Genomic DNA, 17,176 nt, shown 5'->3' with positions numbered 1-17,176 from the left:
CATTCCTCCCCTCCAGGACTTCACATTCCAGCCCAGAAGTTCACCCAGCACACCCTCTCCACCATTCCCCCAAGTTCAGCCCCACCCACCATGCTTTCCTGCTTCACATTTCTCTTTCTTTCTTTCTTTCTTTCTTTCTTTCTTTCTTTCTTTCTTTCTTTTTTTTTTGGTTTTTCGAGACAGGGTTTCTCTGTGTAGCTTTGCGCCTTTCCTGGAACTCACTCTGTAGTCCAGGCTGGCCTCGAACTCACAGAGATCCTCCTGGCTCTGCCTGCCGAGTGCTGGGATTAAAGGCGTGGGCCACCACCGCCCGGCCCTGCTTCACATTTCTACTCACATAGTTACTTCTAAGAGTTCAAAAATACCAAGGGGGGCGGGGCGCCAATCACCATCCCTCTTCCTGTATTCAAATCTTTTCTTTTTTTGTAAGATTTATTTATTTACTGTGTATACAGTGTTCTGCCTGCATGTATACCTGCAGGCCAGAAGAGGGCACCAGATCTCATTACAGATGGTTGTGAGCCACCATGTGGTTGCTGGGAATTGAACTCAGGACTTCTGGAAAAACAGCCAGTGTTCTTAACTGCTGAGCCATCTCTCCAGCCCCCTATATTCAATCTTGCTCAGTCTTCAAGGCTCCAAAACCCAATCTTTGCAGATTCTTCATGGAGCATTGCCCATCCCCGAAAACTCCACACCAGTAGCTGGATGGCCGACTCACTTGCTCACTCACTCATTCACACACTCATTCAATCACTTCCTCGACTGCTCACTCTGAAGTCTTCTGATAATTCTTAACACCCTGTATTAGCCATAATCTGTTCTGGTGAAGACCATGACTTGTGATTTCTTCCGTGTCTCCCACCATACTTGGCTACTACAGGAAGTGGTCGGAACGGAATTCCCAATTTGTTCTCCCGCTCTGTCCAGGGCAACAAAAGGCATCGTGACTACTTACCTTCTGATTCAGTGGCGATATGGCATCTATGGCCGAATCAACAGGGAAAATTTGAATCCTCTGCTCTGTATAGGTGTGAAAGTTCAGAAGAGCCGGAACAAGATCCTGCACAAAAGCCAGGGCCTGCCCAGCTATATCCCGCATCTTCAGCTTTAAAATGCAAAGTGCACATAGTCAACCATGCAGCAATTGTTTTAAAGCACTTGAACCCAGTGAGGTCACGCCTCAGCCTCCCTTCATTCGCTCAAACTTGAACATTGGTGTCCTTCCGTCTAAGTAAGTCAGGAAGCCACTGGCTTCGGCAAATATGCCTCAGCTATCTGAGTGCAAAGCCCCCACCTAAAATAAAAGCCTGCTTTACACAGTAAGCCATCCCATAATTCAGTTCCAGTGTGAAAAAATGAGGAAAACATCAAAAATCAGTGGTACCGCCAGGTATGGGGGGGCACACGCCTTTAATCCTAGCACTTGGGAGGTGGAGGCAGGGGGATCTCTGTGAGTTGAGGCCAGTCTGGTCTACAGATTAAGTTCTAAGACCACCAGAGCTACACAATGAGACCCTGTCTAAATAAAATAATCAGTACTGGCAAAGGTGCTTGCCCCCAATGCCCCCAAGTCTGATGATCAAAGTCAGTACACAGGACCCATGTAGTGGGAGGAGCAGAGGGACTCGCACTGGCTGTCCTCAGGCCCCCCCAATAAATAAGTAAATGTAAAATACACAAAAATGTAAAAAATCAGCAGAGCATGAATTCAATAAAAGCAACTCCTACATCTGAAGAAACGGATGGCGTAACGCGGTGGCCTGGCCCATCACAGAGACCCAGACAGCTAGCTCACTTGGTAGGACAGTGCACACGTGGCTGAAACTGGGAACACACACTCGCTCCATCCTTTACCTGATGTCTCCTGTTGTGCGGTGGAACGTTGAGAGAGTTGTACAGATTATACTCTACAAAACAAAAGGGAAGCCATTAGAGCTATCTCAATCTTCAGAGGAGCACTGCAAAACAGCTTCCTAGGAGAATTCAAAAACCAAGCACCAGGGGGTGGAATACACAGGGATCTGCGGTTTCTAGAGCAGTAATAACTGTTTCTTTGTTTAGCTTCGGGATTACAAGAAACAAACTACTCCTGGATTCCCACGTCAAAGGAATCCTTTCAAACACCTCTTTGCGGCCTCTCAAGATTCCTTCCAAAGGCTCTTGATGTTCTCGCTGTCATCAGTCAGTCTACAATAACCTGCCCGGACTATCATAACCCTCCAAAACACCAGTTCCCTAACAGAAGCACATTTCACTGTCTGTGGCCGCTGCTCCCACGGTCTTCCTCAGTCCTCATGCCCAGGCTGTCACCCTGGTCTACACTGTCACCACAGTGCTTGTAGCTGTCATTTTAGGCCTTCATCTCCCGTCACCACCCGGTCACTCACAGCCATTGGGAAAGTCCCTGTGCCTTCTCACCGCAGCTAAGGTTCCACTGCCGTCACTGACTGTGGCCCCAGCTTGCCCTGTCCCTCAGCACCTCTGCCTTCTTTCTATCAGCCCTCTTGGGGCCTTGCTTCTTGTCCCCCCAAAGCTGGTCTATCACCTCAACAATGCTCTGCTAACCAAACCAGAGCCAGGTCTGCCGAGATATATTCCACATGGCTTCAGTGGAGACTTCAGCTCCACTAGGAAACCAATCTAGGGCTTCACTGCTACGCCCTCTCCTGCTTTTCAGGACAGGCATCCCAAACTTCTCCATTCCTAGTCTCCTCCCCTGCTGAATGCTAGGACCAGGGCCAAAGTAAAAGTGTTCTTTAAAAAAGTCTCCGTGTGCAATGCGAGTGTGTGTGTGTGTACTGTGTACCACACATGTGCAGGTGGGCCCACAGATACGATGTGACAAGTATCTAAAACTGGTGACAAGTAGTATTGGAAAAGGAAATATAAGTGCATAAGATCCAAAAGCTACTAATCACTAATGGCTACAAAGAGTAACAAGTAACCACCAGGGCTCCACAGGCACAGCCAGGGTGCAGGGATGCCATGCAGAGTGTGGAAGCTGGAAACAGGCCTTGCTTTCAAGGCAGGATTTAGGTTGTTGACACAGACATGGCCTGTGCTGATTTTAACTATCTGATGTCTTTGCGTGTCTTGCCTGTATAAACAACTCTAGTTACAAAAACAATTACAGTGCATGTTTGTGCACCCCATGGATGCCCGCAGCATGAGACCCCCTAGAACTGGAATTACAGACAGTTATGAGCTACCATGTGCGTGCCGGAAATAGAGACCAGGTCCTCTGGAAAAGCAACCAGTGCTCTCAACAGCTGAGCCCCACCGATGCTGACTTTAGATGCGTTCAAAGTACCCCCAGCTTTTCTAAGAAAAGTTTAAGAGAACTAAGAAATAAATTTCAAATGCAGCTGTAGAAGGAAGTGTGTATTAACTTGGTTGTAGACTTCAAATTCCAAACATTTTTTTTTTAATTTTTTTTCCATTTTTAAAAACTAATTTATTTGCTTGAGCAGGTGGGAGCAGGCACCTGAACGCCACAGCAGATCCAAGTCAAAAGACAACTTCCGGGAGTTCTGGGGACAAAACTCAGGTAGTCAGGCTTGGCAGCAAGCACCTTCACCCACCTGCTTAGCCACTTTGCTGGCCTCCAAACACGGATGTTCTTTGCTTTCAATTAATTCTTACCTACAGGTTAAACATCTGTTGCACATGTGAGTGCTGTTCTAGGGTATTGTTCCAGTTCTTTTTGTTGCTCTTGGATGTGTGAGCTACCAGGCCATCCCCAGGAGGAAACAAAACTAGCCTTCCCAACACCGTCCTGTCACTGGGGATTCCCCAAGGTGCAGAAGCTAACAGGCCGAAGAGACACATCCCACTGTGAACACAGCACCCCCAGACCCACTGAACAGTTTCTCATACAAACGTCCTGCCACTTCACAGAAAGGCTGGTTTGTCCTGGGAGATGAGAAGCGCAGTTAAAAAGATGCATGGGCCATCTTCTGAGAAGACTGGCTTTGGAGCACTTAGGAGATCATTTAAAATGTCCCTAGGAAACAAGACACCCACAGCTGATCAAGAGAGCCAGACAGAGCCCTCCACCGGGCCAATTCGGCTTTTTTGCTGAGATCTGAAATTATCTTACTTAACCAGCTACCACAGAGAGATTCAAAGATGCAAATAACAGAAAACTTACGTTTATGTGATACCTACTTGTATCATTAAAAGGTACTTTTTCATTGATGATTGATAAGGATTCCTCTAATCTACCTGACAAATCTTCATGAAGATTCTTTAACTGTAATTGACTGAAAGAAAAAAGAATCCACAAAACCACATTATTACCAATCAGTGAATCATCAATTGCTTGTTACCCCAACAGCTGGCAGCAGATTCTCAGAGAGCTGTGCCGACATCTGGAACATTCCGCTGAGAGTTGTTCAAAGACGATGTTAAGAGAGGAACCAGCCCCATTCCCAAAGCCCCGGGGACTCCTGGGGAATCTACCATAGTCCCAATTTCTCACACAACCTGCATTTACTTCCCCAAGATAATTATAAATTTCCTGATTACTATCTCTAAATGTTTATTCAATTATCACTGTACAGTTTTTTTAAGTATTATATCAGGTTATTTCTTACTTGAGTTCAAAAGCTGACAATTTGTTTTGTCTAAATTATTAGCACAGATACCATCTAAGGCACACGTGTATTTCTACCAAAGCAGTGAAATCTAAGTATTATGGTAAATACCAAAAAACAAAGCATTAAGACTATGAATAGCTTTGGCACATTGCTCTGTAATGCTCTCAATTAGACCTATAACCTCAACCTTATTCAAAATGTACCATAAGAAAGTTGGCATCGGCCGGGCGGTGGTGGCGCATGCCTTTAATCCCAGCACTCGGGAGGCAGAGCCAGGCGGATCTCTGTGAGTTCGAGGCCAGCCTGGGCTACCAAGTGAGTTCCAGGAAAGGCGCAAAGCTACACAGAGAAACCCTGTCTCGAAAAAACCAAAAAAAAGAAAGTTGGCATCACTTAGTCATGTTTCCTGTTAGAGACTATTAGATGGTCCCTGACCCAGGAGAGTCAGAAGCACAAAGTCCCAGTCAAGGAGATGAGAGCTGGATCTCCCAGACCTATGCTGAGGCCCAGCAGAGGCCACTCTGTCAAGATGCTGTGGCCCGAGACTGGCAAAGGGCCCTGGCAGTGCCCTACTACAGTCTCCTCAGCTCAGCGTGGACAGAAAAAAAGGAGCGAAACAGAGGTCTGGGCTTTGATTCTGACCTCAGGACCCTGCTGTGGGATGTCGTTCTGTATACTGTGAATGTATGGTGCTCTGATTGGCTGATAAATAAAATGCTGATTGGTCAGTAGCCAGGAAGTATAGGTGGGATAAGCAGACAAGGAGAATTCTGGGAAGAGAAAGGCTGAGTCAGGAGTCACCAGCCAGACACAGAGGAAGCAAGATGTGAAGGCAGAACTGAGAAAAGGTACCAAGCCACATGGCTAAACATAAATAAGAATTATGGGTTAATTTAAGTGTAAGAGCTAGTCAGTAATGAGCCTGAGCTAATGGCCAAGCAGTTATAATTAATATTGTCTCTGTGTGATTATTTTATAAATGGCTGCAGGACTGTGGGTGAGAGATTTGTCCCGATCACAGGCCAGGCAGGACACAGGAAATCTTCCAACTACAGGACCCCTTGGCATTCACGTTTCCACATACCATTCTTCTGTTCGAAGTCGACATTCCTTGGCCTCCTTTTCTAGAGTCTGAGATTTTACCTGAATTTGGGGGGAAAGAAAAGAAAAGCTGACAGCCCAGACTATGGCTGAGTCCCCAGACAGCACCCCAGAACTCACAGGAGCCAGACCTAGTTATCAACGTGCCTCCCTGGGCAGCAGACTTACTTCTAGCTTAGCCTTGTCATTCTGTAGTTTCTCAATGGTCTCCATGTACTTCCGGGTCAGGCCGTCAATCACAGCTTGGTGCTGAGCAGCTTCCGTTTCCAGAGCGGCCAGGCGACTCCTCAGCTCTGCTTCCACATGCTTGTGATGCTCATCGGCTTCGAAAAACTGAAAGGAAGAGATCCCAATGCATGCAGCGAGGCCAGCAGCAGCCACGCACCCTGGGACTGCCGTGTGGCTGATGGGAGGTGAGCTAAAGGCCCCAGAGCACTTAATTCCCACAGGGAACAGGGGTGTACTTCCTTATCCCTCTTTCACAGATGTGGAAAGTTAAATGTGTTACACGGTCTTTGTCTCAGTTAAAACACGACAGAAATGACACTGAAACAGAGAAACCTGCTCCACAGCCTGGCACCTCCCTCCTTAGGCCCACAAATCTCTACTCTGAACAACTAACTATCTATAGACAATTCAACCGAGGTGCTTCTCCTAAAACATACAAAACTTTTTCCTTAATAAACCTGATACTAATTAAGAGTTATGAATACTTAGATATAAAGTGCACTGAGATCAAATTTTTCAAGATTTTTCTTTTTCTCAATACTTGTGTGTATTTGTGTGTGCATGTACAGAGGTCAGAAGGCAGGAGTCAGTTTGCGGTCCCAGGGATTGAACTCGGATGGTCAGGCTTGGCAACAAGCACCTTTATGCACTGAGCCATCTGTGACCCCTGACATCTTTCAAAGCTGGGCACAGTGATGCATACCAGTAACGTCAGCACTTCATAAATGGAGGCAGGGGGACTACAATTTCAAAAACATCCTCAGCAACACAGGGCGTTCAAGGCTAACACTGAGCTACAAGAAAAGCTGCCTCAAAAATACAAAAAACAAATCACAACAAACAAAATCCTAAACATCATAGATCATGAAACAAGCCCTTCTTGTTGATAAGCTCCCACAAAATGACCCCTCTCATCAACTCTGGGTAAAGGGACTTGTGCCTATATATTTCTAATCCGAAGACTCTGAACAAATGCACATCAAGTAATGTGTGAGATTTAAGAAACGAACAAATCATAGTCACATTACATACTTAAAGGACATAGGAAACATTAAAAATCCATGTAGACAGCAAGGTAACTAACTATTGCATCAACTTTCCCACATCTCAGATTATAAGACCTGTGGAATATTCCTTTACACTGTGTGAATATATGTCGATGTGATTGGTTTAATAAAGAGGCCAACTGGCCAATAGCTGGACAGGATAAGGTTAGGCGGGAGAGCCAGACTGAGAATGCTTGGTAGAAGGGCAGAGTCTCGGAGTTTCAAGCAGATGCAGGACGCAGCAGATGGGCATGCCATACTGAGAGAAGATACCAAGCCACGTGGCAAAGCATAGGTAAGAAATATGGGTTAATTTAAATGTAAGAGTTAGCTAGTGACAAGTCTGAGCTGTTGGCTGAGCATTTATGATTAATATTAAGTCTCTGTATGTCTATTTGGGAGCTGCTGGTGGGATAGAAACTTCTGCCTACAAAGATTCATTTGTTTTTTTAAATATTTATGTATTTTATATGTATGAGTTTTGTTTTGGTTTTGGTTTTATTTGTCTTCGTGTTATATACCTCAGCCACATACATACAGTGCCCTCAGGGGCCAGAAAAGGGATCCCCTGGTTCTGGAGTTAGAGGCAGTTTTGAGTCATAAAATGGGTGGTGGAACTGAACCTAGGTCATCTAGAAGAGCAGGAAGTGCTCTTCACCACAGAGCCTCCCCCCAGTGCCAATCTCCATTTCTTTAAACATTTATTTATTTATTTATTGGGTGGGGGCACAAGTCAGCATGCATGTGGTAGTCAGAGGGACAACCTGTAGGAGTTGGCTCTCTCCTTCCACTGTGTGGGGCCCAGGGAGTGAACTCAGGCCTTCAGGCTTGACCAGTGCCTTTACCCACTGAGCCATCCTGCCAGCCCCCAGCCCCATCTTCTTCTGTCACCTGTATATGCAGCCGCTCATTCTCCTCGATTTTCTTTTGCAGATCTTCATCGAAGACGCTCTTCTGCTCTTGACTCAACTGAGAAGAAGATTCGCCACTTTTCTGAGGGAAAGAACAAGTTATGTCCACACAACTCGGATCCTTTAGAGCGACAAGCTGAGGCACACAGCACCTACAACCTTAGTGGCTTGTCTTCTGTGTGCCCACCCCTTTCAAACAGCCCCGCAAACGGCACAATTCACCGCTTGACTTCGCCTACGGGATCCAAACTGGAGCCACAAAGACTACAAAGGCAAGACAGCTTGAGAGAGGGCCAGAGAGGAAGGTAACTGGGCTCATCAGTTCCTGCACAGGAATTCAGGAGCTGCTGGAACACAGAACAGCAGGACCCCTCGTCTCAACCTGAGCTTTCGGTGTGGGAGAGATTATGTTAGAGTCTCAGTTATTACATTCCTTTAAGAAGTTCTATTAAGTCATGTAGCAGCAGTCACAAATACATGTTCATGTGAGAGTCCACATCAATTTCTATTTTAATAAAATCCTAACCACGTTAAAATAAAGCTATTATGCACACAAGAAAAAAACCTGAGCTTATGAAAAATTCCTTTCTTGCTAATGTTCACTTTTCCACTAAGAAGAATAGCCCTATTTAGAGATCTAAGAAAGAACGTTTGTTTCTGTGTGACACAGAACTGAGACTATTCGAGGAGCAGTCTAACAATGACACTGTGTGACAACAGTCACCGATCTCTGCCTTTTCTGTACCTCACTCATCACTTCAGATGAACTCACCTGCCGACACACTACCAATCGGTGGGGAAAAGATCCTTTGTAAACACAGCTATATCAGAAACCAGAGACACTAAGTATCCATCACATTTGAACACAAAACCACATAAGGCACACTATGGAAGGACCTACTTGTGGTCCTCGGTGTTCCAAACTTGGAACCTTTAACTAAGACTAGTTCACAAGTCTTAGACAGCGCTGCTAGATAATTAATCTGTCACATTAGCCAGGCGTGGTGGCTCACACCTGGAATCCCAGCACTTAGGAAGCCGAGACAGAAGAACTGCTAAACATCCGAGGCCAGCCTGGCCTACATACCAGGGCAGCCTGAGCTATAGCGTAAGACCCCCCCCCCCAACTCAAAAAAATAGAACAACAAAAACACCTGATAGTCATAGTTGAAGTCTAGACAGCTATCTCCTCCCAGGGATCATCTGGAATTCCCAAAGCATGCACACTTCCTAGTGACTCTAATATGTACATGGTAGGCTCTCTTTGTCCCTCTTGACCGGAACACTTCAGAGCACCCTTCTAAACAGATCAACGCATTTGGGAAAGGTATTAATATATCACATGATGATACAGCTTTAGGCACTTCATGTGATCACCTTTAATCCTCATAAGCCTTAAATTCTCATATCCACATTACAGATGGATAAATCGAGGCTAAGAGATTAACAGCTTTGCCACAGTCGTAGAGTTATAAACGGCAGGCCGAGAATTCAAACCAAGCTTGACTACAGCCAGTGTTCTTCCCTCTACAGAGTCTTCTTCGGGGTCCCTGTCTGCTTTTTCCTTCACCACAGCCTGTTAACACCCTGCAGAATGTGGGTCTATATACACGGAAGACTTAACCCTCGACCACTAGCCCAGCACGCCTTCTTATGTTCTTAAGCACAGAAATCTGCCTCCCAAGAAAAGCACAAAGGTAACACTTCATCTCAGAGGCTCCAGCTGCACCAGCTCGAGCAGCTACAGTCCATCACTTACTACCTCTGAGTTCATTTGCCTTACCTTTGGCTAGCAGGAATTATGGTAACACAGATATCAATTTTGAGCAGTATGAGCTATTCCGTTGATTTTCTCAGCTACTAACTCAATTACGCACACTGGCTGCTAATGAATTTTTAAAACCTGACTTTTCTATGGCAATGCCCCTGAAGTGGTGGTCACCGAGGCCACACCTGTCATCCCAGCACCAGGAGGCTAAGATGAGAGCATTGCGGATTTGAGGCCAGCCTGAGCTGCAAGAAGAGATCTTGTCCCCAAAACAAAAGAAAACGGGAAAATGGCCCTGTGTGGATGTATTAATGACAAACACCTCCCCTCTGGACTCAGGTCCCAGATACAACCATGGAGCACTGAGGGCCTGGAGTGGCTCTGCTGTTCACGCCAGCCGGTGCCTCTCCACAGACCACCCAGGGGCCTCGACTCAACTTACCTTGTTTTTCTTGCCTCGAGGCTCACTCAGCGCCAGCTCCTCTTGAAGGAGTTCCACCCTCTTGGCAAGCTGCAGATTTCGAAATGTCAAACTGTCCATTTCCTGCTGTAGTTTCCTCAACGACTGATCCTTCATTTTCAGTTGTTCCTACATCAAAGCGAAACAGTTCCTCACACACTCTGCTTGGCTTTTTTTTCTTTTTGAGTCTTTGTTCCACCAACATAAAATCAAACCCGCTTGCTTCAGGGGATGGGTGTGTCATATATTTATTATTTCAGATATGTTTTAGCTATTTTGCACAGAAATAGCTTCCAGCCACACCAGTATATTTATAAATAAATATACTGAGCGGGCAGACAGGCCAGGGGCTACACGTTTCTAACCCTGGATGTGTTAAGGGAACCGTAGACTTACTGATGACACCCTCAGTGCTCATGGAGGGCAGGAGTCTGTTTATGTTCCTTTCTCTGTAAGTCCTCTCTGAATGTAAATGAAGTCTTGTCCCCACTTCACCCCCTTTCTTTGAGCCACGCTGGGGACAGACCCTAACCTGGTCTTCAAGGACGCCTACATGAGCGCAGAGCTACATGCCAGCTCCAGGTCTTCCCAGCACGCTGCCTGCCACCTGCCTGCCACCTGCCTGCCACCTGTTAGGTTCTGAAGCCAGCCTTACCACAGCACACGAGGACTTCCACACTCTGGTCCACAGCGGCTCACTTTCAAGCCCTTGAAAAGAGACTCAAGACCTACGATCTCAATAACATCCTATCAGCTGACTATTCTCTACTATTTACAAAGGGAGAAGAAACAGCAAGTTAGAGACATAGTTTTAAAAATTTGAAAAATCCACTATTTTACCTACACTCTACTTACAACTTTGTGCTCACTGATAACCAACATAAGCAGCCAGTCTTCCGTCTATTTAAATAATTACTTTGACTAATTTCCCTGAGAGAAAGAATTATAAGACTAAGCAGTGAGATCAACGAACAGACACTCCAACTGTACTGAAGCAGCAGCCTGAATGGCCCGCTGCTGTGTGTGCTGGGGAGTGCTTTGCATGACAAAGGCAGTGAGAGGGCCCCAACCCTGTGCCCTGTTCAGGAGGAAAACACTTCTTCTTCTTTACCATTTATTCAGTATGCCCTTCACTTTTACCTGAAGGTCAAAGGTACACATAGGTCCAGCTCAAGTGTAAAACATCACAAAACCTTAAACTAAAGAAAGTTCAATCCAACTGACTCTGGGGCAAATCCAATTAAATCAATCCGAGGACACTGTAACAGTCACTGTACTGTAATTACAATGTACTGTAACATCATACTGTAACTGCAATGACCTCAGAATGAACAGGATGCAAAGCCATTTCTTTACACTGGTGCAATGAGTCACCACTAGTGGAATGATGCTCCGAATGAGCTAACCAATCATCAGCTTCGGAAACGTTGTGTGCCAACTGCTATCTAGAGCCCAGCTTCTGCAACAGGATGATATCACTATCGATCCTTACAGAGTTGTTGGAAATAAGACAATGGGTGTAGTATGAGCTCAGTACGAAGCCTGGCATGTGGCGAGCGCTCAAAGAGAGAACTAAATATTTTCAGTGCCACTGCCATGACCATGCACACATTCCTACCACCACAAGACCAGCACTAGGAGCTGCCAAACAGAGCAAGCTATTTGGAAGACACTTCCTCAGTACTAGGTTTTCATTAGGAGAGTCAGTGATCAATTCCTCCAGGGTTTCAGGAAAGTAATCCATAACCTACAATTAATCTCTCCAATCAAAAACATCGCAAGCCACCATCTATTATAGGCCAGATAGAATGGGCAGAGACAAATCCTTTCTCAGCCCGTTATGTTTCAGTTAACAGTGGTGCTGGTGGACAAACTGACTGCTCAAGCAGTGTGCACACGGACACAGGTTAATCACTACCAAGTGGCAAACTAACGGCAAGAATAAATGGACCGCGTGATCCACGCAGTCACGCTCATTTCTTAGGGCCCGTCTGCTGAGCACCGGAGACGCAAATACAAGCATGCCCAGTCCCCTCAGAGTGCTGCCTGGAGATGGCAGAGACAAGGCTGCATTCATCCAGATGGATTTGACTCTGCAAAGGCCCTGAACTACAGGAGAAATGCGTTAGATAAAGTCACTATTGCTCTACATTTTTAGCTGAGGAGACATATAATATGCATACCTACGGAGGGAAGTTAGACGTGGCAAACACTCTTACCATGCCTAACCCTAGTAAATCAGTGTCAGAGTTGGGACTTTATCCCCCAAACCATCTGCTTTCCCAAACACGGAACAACCTTTGCTACTCCGGGTTCCCATTGCATACCTTTAGAACAGCAGAGCTGGCCTGCTCATCCACAACGCCTTTCTTCAGGACCTGATTCTGAGCTCGAAGCTGAAAACAGAAAGTTTTAATATAAAACAACCACTTACAGCAAGGCAATCACAATTACTTCATAATGAAAATTACCCACTGAATAACAATTACTTCATAATGAAAATTTCCCACTGAATAACTAATATCCTCTCATATTATATATACATTTATGTGTGCATGAGTGCGTGTGAATGTGAGTGTGTGTGTTTGTGTGACAACAAACACTATTTGCTCCCAAAAAGGAAATACATATAATAACTTGCCAAACGGAACACAGAAGACAAGTTCTCTAATGACAGAAACCTAGTCACTAGCACATCTGTGTCCCTGGGCTGGGGCTGTAGCTCTGTGGCAGGGTGCTTGCCGAGTGTGATCTCGGGGCTCATTAAAAAGATAAATAAGTAAAATAAAAATAAAACCCAGGTCTTCTGCCTTTATATAGACTTACAGTCTTTTTAAGTCATGGTCCTAAATTTAAAATGATATAATAAAAGAAAATGTGGGGCTGGAGAGATGGCTCAGCAGTTAAGAGCACGGACTGCTCTTCCAGAGGACTTGAGCTCAGTATCCAGCACCCACTTTGTGGATCCCAGTCCCAGGGCACCCAATGTCCTCTTCGGGCCTCCAAGGCTACTATACACGAGTCTGCATGCCACAGACACATACATGCATGCAAACACTCATATGCGTAAAATAAAAATCAAATTGAAAAACAAAGAGAGAAAATGCCATTTTCTTGAAATTCTGGAACACTGTTGATTTGTAAGACACAAGGGAATGAATGACAGGGTAAGAAGTGAACAGAGTGGAGGGTGCCAACAGACTCCGGGGACCCGGTGCTCAGTATCAGACACACAGCTGCCATCACCACAGGAATGCCCCCAGAATAGCAGGCTGCTGTCAGCCATCAGCCGAGGCAGGCTCAGTTTTTAAAGTCACGGTACCTCCAAACCCCGTCTACACACACACACAGTCAGTAAAGTGCTCGCCTTACAAACACAAGGACATGAATTCAATTTCATGAACCCATGTTTTTGTTTTTGTTTAAAAAAGGTGGGCGTGGTGAACTGGGGAGTTGAAGACCGGTCCAACTCTGGGGCTTGGTGACCAGTTAGCCTCGCCTGCTGGTAAGTGTGGGCCAGTGAGAGACCCTTTCTCCACAGCACCTGAGGAGTAATGCTGAGCTTGTTCTCTGGCCTTCAAGTGTGCGCGTGTGCGCACATACGTACACACACACACACATGCATACACACACATATGCACACACACACTCACACATACATACATACACACACACATGCATACACACACATATGCACACACACATACACACACTCACACATACATATACACACACACACACACACACACACACACACACACACACACACATCCACTTGCATTACATCCCAAGTGCCTTCTATGTGTGACATCACCCGGTGGTGTCCTCATCTCCACTTGAGAGATAAGGACACCAAGTCACAGAACAGCAAGATGGCCTCCTGAGATGAGGAGCCCGGCAGTTCTGACTCCACTGTTATCATGCCAGCTACTGTTTTACAGAGCTGTGAGAGAAAAGTGGGCTGGTAAGATGGACCTTCTCCTTGGGTAATGAGGTACAACTTGAGCTTTTCCCCCCACAGTTACTTTTTAAAATGTATGTGTAACTGTATCACAGTTATTTACTATGTTTCCGTGTGTGTGTCTGTCTGTCTGTCTGTCTGTGCGTGTGTATGTGTGTGTGTGTGTGTGTGTGTCTGTGCATGTGTATGTATGTGTGTGTGTCTGTGCGTGTGTATGTGTATGTGTGTGTGTGTCTGTACGTGTGTATGTGTGTGTGTGTCTGTGCATGTGTATGTGTATGTATGTGTGTGTGTGTATGTGTGTGTGTGTCTGTGCATGTATATGTGTATGTACGTGTGTGTGTGTCTGTACGTGTATGTGTGTGTGTCTGTGCATGTGTATGTGTATGTATGTGTGTGTGTATGTGTTTGTGCATGCGTGTGTGTGTGTGTGTGTGTGTGTGTGTGTGTGTGTGTGTGTATGTGCGCATGTGTCGAGCTTGTCAGCAAGCCCACCTGCCATGACCTGCTGGGCCATCCCTGGCCCTGTCATGTTATTTATCAAATGAAGTAAAGCAGCAGGTAAGTTTCCACTTGTGCCTACAGCTGTGTGACCACCACAGCCGGCTCTAGAGGGTCAAACCCTCTCCACAGTAAGAGGAAGTGTTCTCAGCAAAGGACACAGCACAGTGGGTGTAAACACGAACCCAGTGTGACCGGAGCTCAACACAGACACCGAACACCTGTTTCCTCTGAGAAACTGAAATGGGATCATTTTATCTATGAGCTTAAAAAAAAAATCTATTTCACCAGGTATGCTGGCTCACAGATCCCACAACCTGAGTGGCTGGGGATGGAGGGTCACAAGATCAAGGGCAACCTGGGCTGCAGAGCAAGCTTGAGGCTGGACTAGTTTGCAGGAAGACCCTGCCTCAAGTTTAATGAATGAATTAATTAAAATTCTAACCCTGCCCAGCTCAGATCTGTCTCCTGAGAAAGAACAGAGGTGACTCTGTTCTGTGCCCAGAAAATGGGAATATTGAACGCTAAATCTTCTTGGGGGATTTAAAACAAAACAGGAAGTTTAGAAAGAAAAGACAAGCATCTTTCCAAAGGGAAGTGAAGAGGCACAGCTCACAGCTACAACAGGAAGCACATGGAAACCCAGGTTCCACCACTTACTAGGCAATATAAACGGGTCCTCACTAGACGGCCGAGCTCCAGTCACACAGCCGCACTACGAGGGAACACATCTACCCCACTCCCTTCTTTCCTAGGACACGGTGAGACCGGAGAGGAAACTACACGAAAGCTCCTTGGACAGTGTTCTGCAGAGGGGAGCGGCGATCTCAATGAAAACAGACTCACAGAGACTGTTCTTTAAGGTGTGTTTACTCCTTAAGGTGGGTTTGCCCATCTATGGCATTGTGCTAAAGGATATGAGAGAGGGAAGGAAGTACAAGACACGGCTGTTGTTTGCAAAGAATTTACTATTTGCCAGGGGTGGTGGCTCACGCCAGTATTCCCACCACACAGGAGGCGAGGCACGAAGAGAGCCTTGAGTTTGAGGCCAGCCTCTTGTACAACAGTGAGTTCCAGGGCAGCCTAAGTGAGCTATAGGGTAAGACCATGTCTCAAAAACAAAATTCTAGGACTGCAAGGATGCTGCACAATCGCAAGGACCAGCATGCAGATCCCAACATGCACCTAACAAGCCAGGCACCCCCCACTCACTGTAACCTCAATTCTGAGGGAGGGCAGAAACAGGAGGATGGCTGGGGCTTGCTGGTCTCTGGTCAGCTAAAGAAATGCAAGCAGGAGACTGTCTGTCTCAAAAGCATACGGAGAGTGCCACAGGACACCTGATGTCCTCTTCTGGCCTCCACATCTGCACCTGCTCACACATGTGTACAAATACACAGATACTTATGTCTCTCTAAAATATATCTAATTTAAAAGGAAAGCTAAAACATTTTAAGATAATTAGCAATATTGTATTGTACTTTGTCGCTTTTTTCAAAAGTGTAGGCATAAAATTTTTAAGAGGTTGGAGGGGTAACTCAGCAGTTAAGAGCTCTTGCTACTCTTCCAGAGGACCCAAGCTTGGTTCCCAGGGCCCATGTCAGGTGAGTCATAGCCCCCTGTAACTCCAGTTCCCAGAGGATCCAATGCCCTCTGGCCTCCAAGGGTACCCAAACACATACATCACACACCACACAAACACACAAAATTTTCAGAAATAAAATTATAAAAAAATCTAATTCTTTTTTGTTGTTGTTTTGGTTTTGTTGTCATTGATAATAATGATGTTTTAGGAGACAGGGTTTCTCTGTGTAGCCCTGGCTGTCCTGGAACTCACTCTGTAGACCAGGCTGGCCTCGAACTCACAGAGTTCCGCCTGCCTCTACCTCCTAGAGTGCTGGGATTAAAGGCATACACCACCATCGCCCAGCTAATTCTTTTTTTTCTAAAGGGCTTGGCAAACTAAGGTCTGAGATCCAGATGCCTGCTACCTCATTTGAGCTTTTCTTGGCATGCAGCCATACTCCTTTATTTATGTACCATACACAGTGGAAGAGATGGGCAACTGCATCAGAGGTCACAGCATCTCAGGACTAAATTATTTACTACTTAGCTCTTTACAGAAAAGTCTGGTAACCTCTGCTCTATAAGTTCAAGGAGGGAAGCACTGCTTTAATATTGACTTCCATTATGTAGCTTTCTACTTTCTAAGCGATGAACACCTCTGAGGACAATGAACTACCCACCTAGCAGGGTGAAAACTTTCAAATCACGCTGCCAGGAAATAGCAATAGAGTATCATGGAGTCCAGGCTGGCGTGGAACTTGCCTATAACTGAAGATGGCCTTGAATTCCTGCTCCTCCGACCCCCACCTCCAAGCACTGGGATTACCACACCCACTTCGGTCTCTAGGTGTCATTTCCGACTCCCATTCTAACTGTGGTTTAGCATATCTTCTCTGTGTGGTATTTATAAGCTCCTAGTGACTGCTTGAACTCATCACTTCCTGTTCCATCAGAACAGCAGAAAAAAATTTAAAACATAATAAAATCTTATCGTTCATTTCTAAGATACAGTGAAGACTATTTAGAACAAACC

The 17,176-nt window shown here is 45.7% G+C and overlaps 1 protein-coding gene across 1 annotated transcript in view; it reads right to left on the bottom strand.

Annotated features, from left to right (window-relative positions):
- Ppp1r21 (protein phosphatase 1 regulatory subunit 21) overlaps nt 1-17,176 on the bottom strand; it is a 67,481-nt gene that overhangs the window by 42,109 nt on the left and 8,196 nt on the right. Inside the window, exons 2-9 of the mRNA XM_052746527.1 lie at nt 12,443-12,511; nt 10,098-10,244; nt 7,868-7,969; nt 5,871-6,035; nt 5,686-5,744; nt 4,171-4,265; nt 1,858-1,910; nt 959-1,108 (exon numbers count right to left, since the gene is read on the bottom strand). Of these exons, the coding sequence (XP_052602487.1) occupies nt 959-1,108; nt 1,858-1,910; nt 4,171-4,265; nt 5,686-5,744; nt 5,871-6,035; nt 7,868-7,969; nt 10,098-10,244; nt 12,443-12,511 (840 nt within the window). The remainder of the gene's footprint in view (nt 1-958; nt 1,109-1,857; nt 1,911-4,170; nt 4,266-5,685; nt 5,745-5,870; nt 6,036-7,867; nt 7,970-10,097; nt 10,245-12,442; nt 12,512-17,176) is intronic.

This window comes from Peromyscus californicus, unplaced genomic scaffold (genome assembly GCF_007827085.1).
Source record: "Peromyscus californicus insignis strain IS unplaced genomic scaffold, ASM782708v3 Scaffold_1__1_contigs__length_55948999, whole genome shotgun sequence".
Taxonomy (NCBI): Eukaryota; Metazoa; Chordata; class Mammalia; order Rodentia; family Cricetidae; genus Peromyscus; species Peromyscus californicus.
This window is presented reverse-complemented; position numbering and strand designations above follow the sequence as displayed.